The 13,999-nt window shown below is 54.8% G+C and overlaps 1 protein-coding gene across 50 annotated transcripts in view; it reads left to right on the top strand.

Annotated features, from left to right (window-relative positions):
• Positions 1 to 13,999, top strand: part of LOC130534578 (ankyrin-3-like) — a 79,547-nt gene that overhangs the window by 43,064 nt on the left and 22,484 nt on the right. For 26 of the 50 annotated variants that reach the window (XM_057049058.1, XM_057049080.1, XM_057049022.1 and 23 more), the window contains exons 5-28: positions 154 to 252; positions 325 to 510; positions 1,045 to 1,068; positions 2,726 to 2,824; positions 3,374 to 3,472; positions 3,567 to 3,665; positions 3,752 to 3,949; positions 4,854 to 4,952; positions 5,149 to 5,247; positions 5,764 to 5,862; positions 6,165 to 6,362; positions 7,035 to 7,133; positions 7,297 to 7,395; positions 7,481 to 7,678; positions 7,792 to 7,890; positions 7,964 to 8,062; positions 8,136 to 8,234; positions 8,315 to 8,410; positions 8,484 to 8,556; positions 9,430 to 9,465; positions 10,889 to 11,012; positions 12,231 to 12,333; positions 13,805 to 13,849; positions 13,993 to 13,999. The exon at positions 13,993 to 13,999 is cut by the window's right edge and continues 97 nt beyond it. In XM_057049058.1, coding sequence (XP_056905038.1) covers positions 154 to 252; positions 325 to 510; positions 1,045 to 1,068; positions 2,726 to 2,824; positions 3,374 to 3,472; positions 3,567 to 3,665; positions 3,752 to 3,949; positions 4,854 to 4,952; positions 5,149 to 5,247; positions 5,764 to 5,862; positions 6,165 to 6,362; positions 7,035 to 7,133; positions 7,297 to 7,395; positions 7,481 to 7,678; positions 7,792 to 7,890; positions 7,964 to 8,062; positions 8,136 to 8,234; positions 8,315 to 8,410; positions 8,484 to 8,556; positions 9,430 to 9,465; positions 10,889 to 11,012; positions 12,231 to 12,333; positions 13,805 to 13,849; positions 13,993 to 13,999 — 2,476 coding nt within the window. Of the gene's footprint in view, positions 1 to 153; positions 253 to 324; positions 511 to 1,044; positions 1,069 to 2,725; positions 2,825 to 3,373; positions 3,473 to 3,566; positions 3,666 to 3,751; positions 3,950 to 4,853; positions 4,953 to 5,148; positions 5,248 to 5,763; positions 5,863 to 6,164; positions 6,363 to 7,034; positions 7,134 to 7,296; positions 7,396 to 7,480; positions 7,679 to 7,791; positions 7,891 to 7,963; positions 8,063 to 8,135; positions 8,235 to 8,314; positions 8,411 to 8,483; positions 8,557 to 9,429; positions 9,466 to 10,888; positions 11,013 to 11,525; positions 11,538 to 12,230; positions 12,334 to 13,804; positions 13,850 to 13,992 lie in introns of all 50 variants that reach the window. The other 24 variants (XM_057048962.1, XM_057049116.1, XM_057049241.1 and 21 more) reach the window with 14 other exon arrangements.

Here is a 13,999-nt window from a genome sequence, read left to right as displayed (position 1 = left end):
TGCCGCTGATGCGTTCGAGTGTCCTTGCGGACGTCAGGAAAATTCAGGCTTCCCTCCCAACGACAGAGCCACCATGACGGAGCAAATCCAGTAATGTTGCCGAGCATCGGCGCTGTTTCTGTCCTGAACGTGCGTTATTACCCCCCCCCCCAGAATGGATTCACGCCGCTCTACATGGCGGCGCAGGAGAACCACCTGGAGGTGGTCCAGTTCCTGCTGGACAACGGCTCCAGTCAGAGCATCGCCACCGAGGTAAGGGAACCTGAACGCACCACGAGGACCGACGGGTTTGTGGCTGACCCGTTTGTGCTTCCCCCCCCCCAGGACGGGTTCACCCCTCTGGCGGTGGCGCTGCAGCAGGGCCACGAGCAGGTGGTCTCCCTCCTGCTGGAGAACGACACCAAGGGGAAGGTCCGCCTCCCCGCCCTGCACATCGCCGCGCGCAAGGACGACACCAAGGCCGCGGCGCTGCTGCTGCAGAGCGACCACAACGCTAACGTGGAGTCCAAGGTACCGGAACCAGAACTCCCCTCCCTCGGATCCTGACCCTGTTTGATTTGAATCTATCCCGCTTTACGCCTGCTGCCCCCCCCCCCCCCGCATGAGCTGCACGTGAGTCGGCAAAACCAACGTCGGCGCCGTTTTAACCCAAATTTGAAGCAGCCGACGAGCTGCGAACGGCCCGTTTGGACGATGGTGGACGTCTGCGTCTCCGTGTCCAAGTCCTGATCTGGTCTTTCCTTCTGAACCACAGCGTCTCCTGTGGGAGGGGCTAAATGTGAGGGATGAGGACATGAGACAGGACGGGTCCATCGTCCACTCCGTTGTTTCCTGTCTTTTGCTTCTTTCCATTTCCTCGTCTTAATGCTCCTACAGGGCTGCTGCTGCTGGTGTTGGTGTTGGTGTTGGTGTTGTTGTTGGTGTTGGTGGTGTTGTTGTTGGTGTTGTTGTGGTGCACTAACCACCCCATTTTCTCCTCCTCCTCTTCCTCCCTCTGTCTGTTCCTCTTCCTCCCCTTCCCCTGTTTACCCTTTTCCCTTTTAGATGATGGTGAATAGAACAACAGAGGTACATCTGCTCCTCCTCTCCTCTCCTCCTCTCCTCTCCTCTCCTCTCCTCTCTCCTCTCCTCCTCCTCTCCTCTCCTCTCCTCTCCTCTCCTCCTCCTCCTCCTCTCCTCTAATCTCCTCTTATCTCCTCTCCTTCTCTTCTCCTCTCCTCTCCTCCCTCCTCTCCTTTCTCCTCTCCTCTAATCTCCTCTCCTTTCTCCTCTCCTCTCCTCTAATCTCCTCTCCTCCTCTCCTTTCTCCTCTCCTCTCCTCTTCCTCTCCTCTCCTTCCTCCTCCTCCTCTCTCCTCTCCTCCTCCTCTCCTCTCCTCTCCTCTCCTCTCCTCTCTCCTCTCCTCCTCTCCTCTCCTCTCTCTCTCCTCTCCTCTCCTCTCTCTCTCTCCTCTCTCCTCTCTCTCCTCTCCTCCTCTCCTCTCCTCTCCTTTCTCCTCTCCTCTCCTTCCTCCTCTCCTCTCTCCTCTCCTCTCCTCTCCTCTCCTCTCCTCCTCCTCTCTCCTCCTCTCCTCCTTCCTCCTCTCCTTCCTCTCCTCTTCCCCTCTCTTCTCCCCTTCCTCTCCTCTCCTCTCCTCTCCTCTTCTCCTCTCTCCTCTCCTCCTCTCCTCTCCTCTCCTCTCTTCCTCTCCTCCTCTCTCTCCTCCTCCTCCTCCTCTTCCTCTCCTCTCCTCCTCTCTCCTCTCCTCTTCTCTTCCTCTCCTTCCTCCTCTCCTTCCTCTCCTCTCCTCTCCTCTCTCTCTCCTCTCTTCCTCCTCTCCTTCCTCTCTCCTCTCCTCTCCTCTCCTCTTCCTCTCCTCTCCTCCTCTCCTCTCCTTCCTCTCCTCTCTCCTCTCCTCTCCTCTCCTCTTCCTCTCCTCCTCCTCTCCTCTCCTCTCCTCTCCTCTCCTCTCCTCTCTCCCCTCTCCTCCCCTCCTCTTCTCTCTCTCCTCTCCTCTCCTCTCTCCTCTCCTCCCTCTCCTCTCCTCTCCTCTCCTCTCCTCTCTCTCCTCTCCTCTCCTCTCCTCCTCTTCCTCTCCTTCTCTTCTCCTCCTTCTCATAGTCCACTCATCACCATTCCCAAGCGTTCTGTCAGCTAGCATGAATGCTAATGCTGGCCTGAATGACGGCTAATGATGCACCAATCCAGATGTTTTGCTAGGATAAAAGCACCTTACAACTAAACACATTTAGTAGTTTAGAAGTTAATAAAACAAAACAAAACTTGTCAAAGCCAAACGGTAAAGGAGAAAAACTGGCTCACCTTTCCTCAGCTCACTGATCCAGGATCAGACATCAGTGTGGGGGGGGTTTGGTGCATCTGGACTAACAGCACCTCACTTCTCTCAGCTTGTGTTTTATGTTGTTGCTTTTTGGATTCAAACACATCATTTAAATCATTAAAACACACTGAATCCATTCCAGCACTGGAACCATCAAACCCAGCCGGAGTCGACCAGCAGAACCAGCTCTTAGTCTGTGCTTCACCTGCATGTTCACCTCTTGTTTCTGGAGGGAGGGCGGAAGAGAACGAATGAAACGTGTGCATGTTTAAACAGAAGCTCGACCTGCTTCACCATCAAAGCAAAGCTCCATTCCTGCGCATGTTTGCCTCCCGCCTCCCTGCGGCCCAGCAGCCGTCCAGGTCTCTCTCCTGAACCATTCTTTTCTCCGTCTCTCGCCGTCAGAGCGGTTTCACGCCTCTGCACATCGCCGCTCACTACGGGAACATCAACGTAGCCACGCTGCTGCTCAACAGGGGGGCTTCTGTGGACTTCAAGGCCAGAGTGAGTAACTTTAGCTCAGGAATGCTGCGCTCCTCGCACAGGTCAGCCATCGGCTGCCAACGGCGTGTTTGTCAACCAATAATATCGTGTTTAATCCCTGGAAGAGGACAAAGGGACGATCGAAGGAAGAGACTGCGAAGGACGGCGGTCCTGTGCGTTATCAGTCACGCTGACAGGAAATACTCATCCCCAGCTGTAAATAGTCCCAGATAAAATCCTTTTATTGCTGTTTTACTTTGTTGAAATGACAAATGTGGGTTTGGTTGTACCTGAAGATTAAAATTAGAGCTTTTTAAAGAGATAAGTGTTGGTATTTTGTCTCATCAAGGAGATATTGAGCCATTTTTAGAAGTGTGTTGTCACACTGATGATTAGATACGAAAAGCTGCTGCGGTGTGGTGCAGTTGTCGTGTCGTCCGCTAGAGGGCGCTGTTTACCAGAACATTTATCTTCACTTTTTAACCACGGGAAACTGGTGCAGTCTCATTTATGCCATTTGTTTATAAAAAGTCATGTTTGCTGTGTCTTGTGCCTTTTTTCTGTCCTCAGAATGACATCACGCCGCTGCACGTAGCGTCTAAACGTGGGAACAGCAACATGGTGCGGCTGCTGCTGGAGAGAGGAGCCAAAATAGACGCAAGGACTAAGGTCACACACACACACACGCACACACACACACACACACACACACCATTAAAAGAATATTGCAACACAACCAACGTTGCATTGCTTGTTTCCACAGGATGGTTTGACTCCTCTTCACTGTGGGGCGAGGAGCGGCCACGAGCAAGTGGTGGATATGCTCCTAAACAGAGGAGCTCCAATTCTGTCCAAGACCAAGGCAGCGTTCCCACCTTCACCCCTGTTTTCCGATCCTTCTCCCTCCACAGTTTATGAAAACGCAGGTTCTCCCTCTCCTCCCTCCAGAACGGGCTGTCCCCGCTCCACATGGCCACGCAAGGCGACCATCTGAACTGCGTCCAGCTGCTGCTGCACCACGACGTGCCCGTGGACGACGTGACCAATGACTACCTGACGGCGTTGCACGTGGCTGCCCACTGCGGCCACTACAAGGTGGCCAAGGTCATCGTGGACAAGAAGGCGAATCCCAATGCGAAAGCACTGGTGAGGAATTAAAATACGAGGGAGGAGATTGTGAGGTGGCAGCTAAAACCTTCCAAACTATTACTACTACTGCTACTCATAACAATAATAATGATAATTAATAGTATTTTTATCCTTTTATGTGCTGTAAACACAACCCCCAACAAAACCGAGTTTATTTTTGTACTTCTATTTGTCACCACACGAGGGCGCCATTGAACGAAAATACGTTTTCATCCAGGTGAATTTAAAATCACCTGTTTTCAAAAACGTTTCGCTTTCTCTGTTACCTTATCAGGCTTTATCCTCATTTTTTAAATTTTTTTTATTATATTGACCTCAGACACATTCAATATTGAGCCTTAAAATAGGCAACTCTCAGCGAGTGCTTTGATTTCCTTCACCTCCAGAAGCATTTTTATTCTTACCCCTCGTCTCTTTGGAGTTCTTTTCTTAAATGATGACAGTTTAAAAGAAGTAGCTGAATAAAAGTAGAGTCTCGGTCCTCTGTTCTGTAATGAGAGAAGTCTGGGTGTGGTTAGAATAGCTGGACTTTATAGACAGAGAGAAGACGGAGGGGAAAAAAACGACAGGGAGGAAAATGAAGTCATCGGACTAATCCCGAAACCTCAGAGTTGGAGAGGAAGGAGGGAGCGTGTGTGTGTGTTCCAGGCTCGATGGTTTCCACACATGCTCGTCTGGTTTGAACACCGAACAGGAAAAAAAAAAGGCAGTAAAAGAGGGCTGGAAAAGACAAGCAGGTTTCTCTTGTTTATACCGTATTTTCCATTCAGTGTTCCAGGTTTTTCCTCCATTGAGGGTGAAAAAACCCCCCAAAAAACTCCCCCTGAGCAGCACACGAGCGGGTTTGGGGAGTATTTTTCACATTTTGAGCCCCTTTTGTTCGATTCGTCTGTGTTTGCAGAATGGTTTCACTCCTCTGCACATCGCCTGCAAGAAGAACAGGGTCAAGGTGATGGAGCTGCTGCTGAAGCATGGAGCGTCCATACAAGCCGTCACAGAGGTGTGTGTGTGTGTGTGTGTGTGTGTGTGTGTGTGTGTGTGTGTGTGTTGTGTGTGTGTGTGTGTGTGTGTGTGTGTGTACGGTTGAATATTGTCTTGTTGGACGACTTTTCTTTCTCGTGTGTGACGGAGGAGGCGCGCCGCTAAAGCTAACCAGGCTAATGTCTCCTTTCAACCACTCTCTCCTCACCTCTCAGTCCGGCCTCACCCCGATTCACGTCGCCGCCTTCATGGGACACGACAACATCGTGCACCAGCTCATCAGTCACGGCGCGTCGCCGAACACCAGTAATGTGGTGAGTGTCCGTGTCCCCGTCCAGCTCTCGCCTGGACCCGGGACCATGTCCGCTAGCGTTTGTCTGAATCAGCCGGGGGAGAAACCCGCAGCAGTGGGAGACGAAAGGATCCAGATCAAAGGCAAATTCGGGAATTTAAATTAAAGGGGGGGGTTTGGCCGCTTCCAAACTGAGCGGAACCGGCGTGAGCGAGCGTTAATGCTGTCGTCCCCGAGGGAAGAGAGGAGGAGAAACGAAGGAGTGGAGAGGAGAAGAGAAAGAAATGAGAGGGGAGAGGCTGTACTGTACATTAACCCAGAGGATTTGGTAACCCACGCCGCGTCTGTGGCCAGGTTTCCATAGAAACGGAGCATTACGGCATGTCATTATAGTGAGCTGGGTGTGTAGAGCAGGGGTCTCTCCCTCTCTCTCTCTCTCTCTCTCTCTCTCAGTAGAAACTTTCACAGTCGGTCTTTGCACGAGTGCAGAATCCAAACTTGGGAATAACGACCAACCCGTCTTTCCCGTGTGTTCCAGAGAGGAGAGACGGCGCTCCACATGGCGGCGAGGGCGGGACAGTCAAACGTGGTCCGCTATCTGATCCAGAACGGCGCTCGGGTGGACGCCAGGGCCAAGGTAGTCCCCACGTGACAAAATAATAGATCCCACGCTGAACGCGCTCTGTGTGTGTGTGTGTGTGTGTGTGTGTGTGTGTGTGTGTTAGACACCGTAATGAGTGTGTGGTTCTGTCTCTGCACACGTTTAATTACCGAGTGACGCCAGGTCCAAACTATTTCTCCTGTTTCCACTTTGACTGCGTGTTTTCGTCTGTCGATGCTAAAACCAACCAAGCTAAAGCCCAAAGATCAAAGGAAGCCATTGTTCTCGTTGTGCTCAGCCTCTTTCCTAAAACCGCGTGTTTGATTTGGCGTCGCCAGGACGACCAGACCCCGCTGCACATCTCCAGCCGTCTGGGCAAACAGGACATCGTCCAACAGCTGCTGGCCAACGGAGCGTGTCCCGACGCCACCACCAGCTCTGGCTACACGCCGCTACACCTGGCAGCCAGGGAGGGACACCGAGACGTGGCGGCGACGCTCCTGGACAACGGCGCCAACCTGAGCATCATCACCAAGGTACACCTGAGGACCCCAGAGCTCCGACGCCACCCAGCAGACACGAGCCTCCTAAAATCCCTTTAGAACCTGGGAGACAGTGGAGAGAACGGGAGATCATGTGACCTCGCTTTGATGTGTTGGTTTGAAGGCGTTTGGGGGGGTTTAATGCCAGAGAGCAGCAGTCAGGCGGAGGGAGGACGGCCTTTAATCGGGCCGCGGTTACTCTTACGGAAGGTTGGGGATAACGGCTCCTCTGTTCCCAGACGGCGACCGTCCCTCCTTTACTCACTCTTTTTATACACTCGTGATTCCAGGTCGATCCGTTTAAAATCCGTTTCTAAGGGAAACGAGAGAAGAGTGTGATAATTAAATCTCATGACAGGAATATATAGATATGGTTGTTTTAGTCGTGCGGGGGCGGGGCCTCTTCTCCATCCACGGGCCAGGACCTGGACTCTTTGGTGGGTTCTGGCCGCGTTCTTTCTCTGTTTATATCTGTTGTGAGCTCGGCTCGTTGCGTCAAAGTTGCCTCATCGCCAGAGAATCCGATGTTCCACACGTCCTGAACGTGGGGGGGGGGGGGGGGGGGGGGGATAACGAGCGTCTCACGCTGTCGTGACACAACCCAGCAAACAGCTGCGATGCATCAACGGCGCCGCGTCCTGATTTACGCTCTTCCTGTCTCCGCAGAAGGGTTTCACCCCCCTGCACGTGGCCGCCAAGTACGGGAACATGGAGGTGGCCAACCTGCTGCTGCAGAAGGACGCCTCCCCCGACGCCGCCGGGAAGGTAAAGCAGGCGCGCGAGGAAGAGGAGGCAGTAAACTCACACCGCCACCCTTCACTGTCGCATACGTGTGTGTTAGCGGCGCCACCTCGCGGCTCACCGCCAGGATGAACGCCACCTCTGACTGGTTGTGTGTGTGTGTGTGTGTGTGTGTGTGTGTGTTCAGAGTGGACTAACTCCACTGCATGTAGCGGCGCACTACGATAACCAGAAGGTGGCGCTGCTCTTGCTCAACCAGGGGGCGTCGCCGCACGCGGCCGCAAAGGTAACAGTCTGTGGAAACGCCCAAAACGCCCAAACGCACCTCCGACCTCGAGCGGCGCCGCCGTAATCGCTCCTCCTCCCCCCAGAACGGCTACACGCCGCTCCACATCGCCGCCAAGAAGAACCAGATGGAGATAACCACCACGCTGCTGGAGTACGGCGCCCCCACCGACACCGTCACGCGCCAGGGAATCACGCCGCTGCACCTGGCGGCGCAGGAAGGCAACGTGGACGTGGTGACCCTGCTCCTGGCGCGAGACGCTCCCGTCAACGTGGGCAATAAGGTGCGAGGATTGTGGGTAACGGGAGGGAGGGAGGGCGGGGGGGATTTGTGGTGCGTTCGTGTCAGTGCGGAAACGCAGCTTTTTGAGCGTTCGGTGTCCGTCTCCCTCCCCAGTCGGGGCTGACTCCGCTCCACCTGGCTGCCCAGGAGGATAAAGTGAACGTCGCTGAGATCTTGGTCAACCACGGAGCGACGCTGGACCCCGAGACCAAGGTAAAACCACTCGTGTCCTCCCTCGCCGCGCCTTAAAAACCTTCCTGTTAACCGGCGTCTCTTTACTCCCCAGCTGGGATACACTCCCCTGCACGTGGCCTGTCACTATGGCAACGTGAAAATGGTTAATTTCCTGCTGAAGAATCAAGCAAAGGTCAACGCGAGGACAAAGGTAGGACGCCAACGTGCGCTTTAGCGACTTCAGGACAAGGACGCCTGAATCCAACCGGTCTCTCCCCCCCCAGAACGGTTACACCCCCCTCCATCAGGCCGCCCAGCAGGGCCACACACACATCATCAACCTGCTGCTGCACCACGGAGCGCCGGCCAACGAGCTCACCAACGTGAGTCCGCTCACACACCCCCCTCCCCTGCTCCCAGAGTGGAATTCCCACAAACCGCCCGGGTTTTCCCTGTTTTCCAGAACGGGAACAGCGCTCTGTCCATCGCCAGGAGGCTCGGCTACATCTCCGTGGTCGACACCCTCAAAGTGGTCTCCGAGGAAACGCTGACCACTCAGGTATGTCTGTGGGGGGGAGGGAAGGGGGCGGGAGTGGAGTTCACACGCCAACGTGCACGTTTGTGCTCCACAGACGGTGATGGAGAAGCACAAGATGAACGTTCCGGAGACGATGAACGAGGTGCTGGACATGTCGGACGACGAAGGTCAGGCTCCATTTTACAGCTTTTGGGTCGCGGGGGGGGGGTCGCGGCTCCTCCAGGGTCGGGTTTCTGTCGCGGTTCAGAAGCCACAAACTTTATTCCACCTCCTCAGTTTGGTTATTTAACCTCCTGTGGTTGAACTCTTCGGGGATCGCCACCAGTTTCCGTGTGATTTTTCCGGTTTATTTCGCTCCGTTTTAATTCTCTAACCTTCTCCTTCACGTCTGTAAAGCCAACGTCCCCGAAACGATTACAGAGGACCATTTATCTCCCCGTCGGCACAGGGAAATATGTCTTTTGGCCTGGTTGCCATGCCAACCGTCTGCCTATGGCATTTGTGGAGTGTGTGACGGTCTTTTCACACACACTCGAGTCTTTGTCAGCGGAGGCTCGTCAGAGACGCTTCTATTGTAGCTTCACACTTGTGGCCCAAAGCAAACATGATGCCAGCCCCCCTGTGTGTGTGTGTGTGTGTGTGTGTGTGTGTGTGTGTGTGTGTGTGTGTCATGGTGGTGCTCTGAAAGAGCTGAACTCAAGTTAAAACTACTTTTGTTCATCTCCTTTTCTTTCCTTTGGAGCCCATGAAATGAAATTCTAACCATTTAGCCAGTTGGTTCCACCGCGCTGCACTAGGTGGCGCTATAGCCTCATTTAGTCTGACAACGGGCCAAAACACGGAGCGACGTTCACGCGGTCGTCTTCTGTTAGACGTCGGCTTCCTGTCGAGCCTGGACCGGCCGTGTGGAGGTGCTGTCTGTATCCGTGACGTCCGTGATCCGTCTGTAGCCGTTAGCCTCCGTTCCAATGTGCGGGAAGTGAGGCCCAAAACTGGTTTGAAGACGTGTTTTTTTTTTTTTTTTTCCTTCGTTTATACAGAGTTGGATGTTGAAAACATCTGCATCAGCTACACCTGTAAGTGTCAGAACAGGTGTTCCGAGTGGATCTAACGCCAGTAACCCGCCTGATGTGTGTTAGCGCTGTACGCTAGTCCTCACGCTCAGCTTCAGCTGTGCACATTCAATATGGCCTCGCTGTCCTTTTTGTTGCCTCATCTATAAATAGATTAGCACACACACACACAGTTGAGTAACAGCAGTGTTGAACATCTCCAATAACACTCACACACCCACCCACACACACTCACACACACACACACCGGCCAGTCTAAATCTGGCCCTTCATAGAGCAGCCACACTTGTTAACGGTCCGAAGAGATTTTCCAGATTTCCAGATCAAACCTGGGGGGAAAAAAAGCCACAGAAACACTTCTCTTCGCAGGTTGTCGCGAGTGCACGTGCGCGTGCACGTCGTCAGGCCAACAACAAACCTGCGCGCAACCCACAAATCAAAAACACCCCATTTCAGGCTGTGCACACGCACGGCCGCTCGCTATTTCTGTCCTGCTGTGCTCTAAAGGTGTCCTGGAACTCTCTCTCTCTCTCACACACACACACACACACACACACACACACACACACAGGATAATCCTGTAGCAGGGTGGGGGGGGGGAGGCGGGAGAAAGCTGATCTGTTTTGTGCGAGCGCCGGGTGTGACAGAGAGACTACACAGAAGAGGGAGAGAGAGCGGCTGGAAAGTTTAGTTCGGGGTGAAATCCGGAGGAACCGGACCTGATGAGGAGCTCCAGAGCCGGAGGTGAGTTCCTGTGCCGGCTCTGGGACGCCGTCGTCCGGGTGCTGGAATGTCACCAGACGTGGGGTCTCCAAAGTGCGAGGGGGAGAAAGTTTAGGGGGAAGGGTGAGGGAGCAGCAGGGGATGGAGGGGACAGGAGGGTGGGTCGTGGGGGTGGGGGGTCCGCCAGTGCTTTGTGGTGGCTGGAACGCCTCCCTTTTGATTCTCTGGGGTTCTCGGCCTGCACGCACTTGTTCCCTCCTCCCGCCTCTCTTTCAGCCCGGCGGTCGCCGCTTCATCAGCAGACTAGCATGCTAGCTGTCTTCCTGCTAACACTAACGTATGTTTCCAGAGCCGCTCTGACGCTTTGCTGTGAAGTTTTGTGGATCTTGTAGCTGATTTGGGGGAAAGAAACGAGCTAGTGAAACACTCTAACCGCTGGTTTCTGACTAAGCTTCACTCTTCACGTTTATTTTGTCACGTGGGACCTGAGACAAAAACCCTTTAATGACCAGGAGACTGTGGTTTGCTGCGTCCCTCGGATGGGAGCTGAACTGGAATCCGGCCCCCGGGCAGAGGCCGCATTGATCGGCCTCTCTAAAAGAGCCACTTTGTTGGGCTAAACTTGTGGCGCTTGGCTAATGAAAACACGCACACTGGCCTCTTCGATAACCCTCTTTTGTCTGTGGTTGCGTCCGTCCTCTAGGTGACGATGCAATGACCGGAGACACGGACAAGTATTTGGCCCCCCAGGACCTGCGGGAGCTGGGGGACGACTCGCTACCCCAGGAAGGCTACGTGGGCTTCAGCGTCGGCGCCCGGTCGCAGAGGTGAGACCATCGCTAATCAGTCACAGGCTTGTTGGGCAACGCAGCCGTTAGCTTGTTTAAGGGAGGAAGAAGACTTTGACTTAAACGGCTGTTTCACCAGAGAACAAGAGCGGGGCGGCGTTGGCGGCAGGAAGTAACGGGCTTTATGGGAGTTGCGGTTCTTTTTATCGCCCGCATGTGGCGACCATCCCGGCGACAGCGTCTTTAATCGCATCCAAGCGTTAGCATGACATCACGCAGCAACTTTAGCCAGCGCGGTTCAGGACAAATCTACGTCATCTACATCTTTGTTTGAATCTAGACTTTAGCACATTAGCAGTGACCTTGTCAGGCGTCACTGGGGCGGCGTCACAGGAAATGAGCAGCGCGTTCGATCCCCCGGTGCTGCGTTTCAGGCGCGGCCTCAGTGCCCTCGAGCAAGGCATCGACCCGGCAGCATGAACGACCTCCACCTCTGTCCTCTCCTCTCTTAACGCTCTCTCGTTCTCTCCTCATGTCCCTTCTTAACGTTAGTCCCAAAGTCAGGTAAGATGGAAGGCATGGCGAGCCCCCCCCCCCCCCCCCGACCCCCCCGGCAGCACAGTCATGTGACCCCCTGTGTGAAATATCAACGCTGTGGCGAGGTTGTGTTTGCTTTTTCATTTCTTGTGTGTGTGGGGGGGCAACAACGACGGAGCTTGTTTTCATTCATCAAGCTTCCAGGAGCCTGAACTGATGACCCCCCCCCCCCCCCTTCCCCCCACCCCCCCACAGGCAGCATCAGTTTGGTGCGGAGCTTCCTCGCCGCACGCTGACGTGCATTTCAGACAGGAAATGCACAATCAGGTCATCGTTGTCATTATTTACCTCATGGGGGGAGGGGGGGGGCATTAGAACAGGGCAATATCTGCTTCATTATCAGCTGTTTCCATGGGGGGTGTTGAGGTGGAGACCGGTTGGACCGCCGGGACTCTGCGAGTGTCGTCGCGGATGGGCGGAGCTTAAAAAATAGAGGGGGGGGTCAAAGCACCAGAGACTGGATGGCGGCTGGTGACCAGAACTGTGATTGTTGTTGACCTTCTGTCAGGTTCCTGGAAGCTGCATGCATTTAATGTGTGTTTTTGTTTTGTTTTTCTGTTTTTCTTTATTTTTTCCTGCCCCTCCCCCCCCCCCCCCCCCCCCCCCCCAACATCATTTGTGACTGTTGTCTTGCTGTTCCCTGACTTCAACCGCACCAAGCCTGCGTTCCTTCAGTTCTGATAGGTCCAACACGCTGAACCGGAGCTCCTTCACCCGGGACAGCATGATGATCGAGGAGATCCTGGCGCCCAGCAAAGACACGGTACGTACAGACCAACCCCCCCCCACGAACACACACACACACACACACACACACACACCAGCGTTAGCACGTTGGCATGGAAACGGCCCATCCTGTTACATTCTACTGAAAGGGGAAATGATCTTAGCAGCCACTTCTGCTATCGAAGGAGGATTACCGGGATGGCCTCTTTAAGGAGGTGGAAACTGGGTGTGTGAGGGTGTGTGAGGGTGTGTGAGGGCAGGTGAGGGTGTGTGAGGGTGGATGAAGGTGTGAGGGCGTGTGAGGGTGGATGAGGGTGTGTGAGGGTGGATGAGGGTGTGTGAGGGTGTGTGAGGGCGTGTGAGGGTGGATGAGGGTGTGTAAGGGTGTCTGAGGGTGGATGAAGGTGTGTGAGGGCAGGTGAGGTGTGGTGAGGGCGGATGAAGGTGTGTGAGGGTGTGTGAGGGCGGATGAAGGTGTGTGAGGGGCAGATGAAGGTGTGTGAGGGCGGATGAAGGTGTGTGAGAGCAGGTGAGGGTGTGTGGGGGCGGATGAAGGTGTGTGAGGGCGGATGAAGGTGTGTGAGGGTGGATGAAGGTGTGTGAGGGCAGTGAGGGTGTGTGAGGGCGGATGAAGGTGTGTGAGGGTGGATGAAGGTGTGGGCAGGTGAGGTGTGTGAGGGCGGATGAAGGTGTGTGAGGGCGGATGAAGGTGTGTGAGGGTGTCTGATGGTGGATGAAGGTGTGAGGGCGTGTGAGGGTGGATGAGGGTGTGTGAGGGTGGATGAGGGTGTTGTGAGGGCGTGTGAGGGCGTGTGAGGGTGGATGAGGGTGTGTAAGGGTGTCTGAGGGTGGATGAAGGTGTGTGAGGGCAGGTGAGGGTGTGTGAGGGCGGATGAAGGTGTGTGAGGGTGTGTGAGGGCGGATGAAGGTGTGTGAGGGGCAGATGAAGGTGTGTGAGGGCGGATGAAGGTGTGTGAGAGCAGGTGAGGGTGTGTGGGGGGCGGATGAAGGTGTGTGAGGGCGGATGAAGGTGTGTGAGGGTGGATGAAGGTGTGAGGGCAGTGAGGGTGTGTGAGGGCGGATGAAGGTGTGTGAGGGTGGATGAAGGTGTGGGCAGGTGAGGGTGTGTGAGGGCGGATGAAGGTGTGTGAGGGCGGATGAAGGTGTGTGAGGGTGTCTGAGGGTGGATGAAGGTGTGTGAGGGCAGGTGAGGGTGTGTGAGGGGCGGATGAAGTGTGTGAGGGTGTCTGAGGGTGGATGAGGTGTGTGAGGGCAGGTGAGGGTGTGTGAGGGGCGGATGAAGGTGTGTGAGGGGTGGAAGAAGGTGTGTGAGGGTGGATGAAGGTGTGTGAGGGCGGATGAAGGTGTGTGAGGGTGGATGAAGGTGTGTGAGGGTGTGTGAGGGCAGGTGAGGGCAGGTGAGGGTGTGTGAGGGTGGATGTGGCTCCTCACGTGCGCTGGAAGGCAGCATGAAATAACAGCTGTGTCTCCTCCCCCCGCTGCTGCAGATGCTCTCGAAGGAACGCTCTTTCATTGTAGAGCAGCACCACAAGGTAGATGCTCCGTCCCCCATCAGCATGCACCCCCCCACCCCCCCACCCTCCCTTAACAGAGGCGCCTCGTTTCCCGTGGCGGCGTCCTGTGCATGCGTCCCACGCTGCAGCCCCACAGCAATGATGACCTTTGTCTTTTGTAGCTTCTGG

This window comes from Takifugu flavidus, chromosome 1 (genome assembly GCF_003711565.1).
Source record: "Takifugu flavidus isolate HTHZ2018 chromosome 1, ASM371156v2, whole genome shotgun sequence".
Classification (NCBI taxonomy): Eukaryota; Metazoa; Chordata; class Actinopteri; order Tetraodontiformes; family Tetraodontidae; genus Takifugu; species Takifugu flavidus.
Note: the sequence above shows the minus strand (reverse complement) of the source record. Positions and strands in the feature narration are given on the sequence as shown.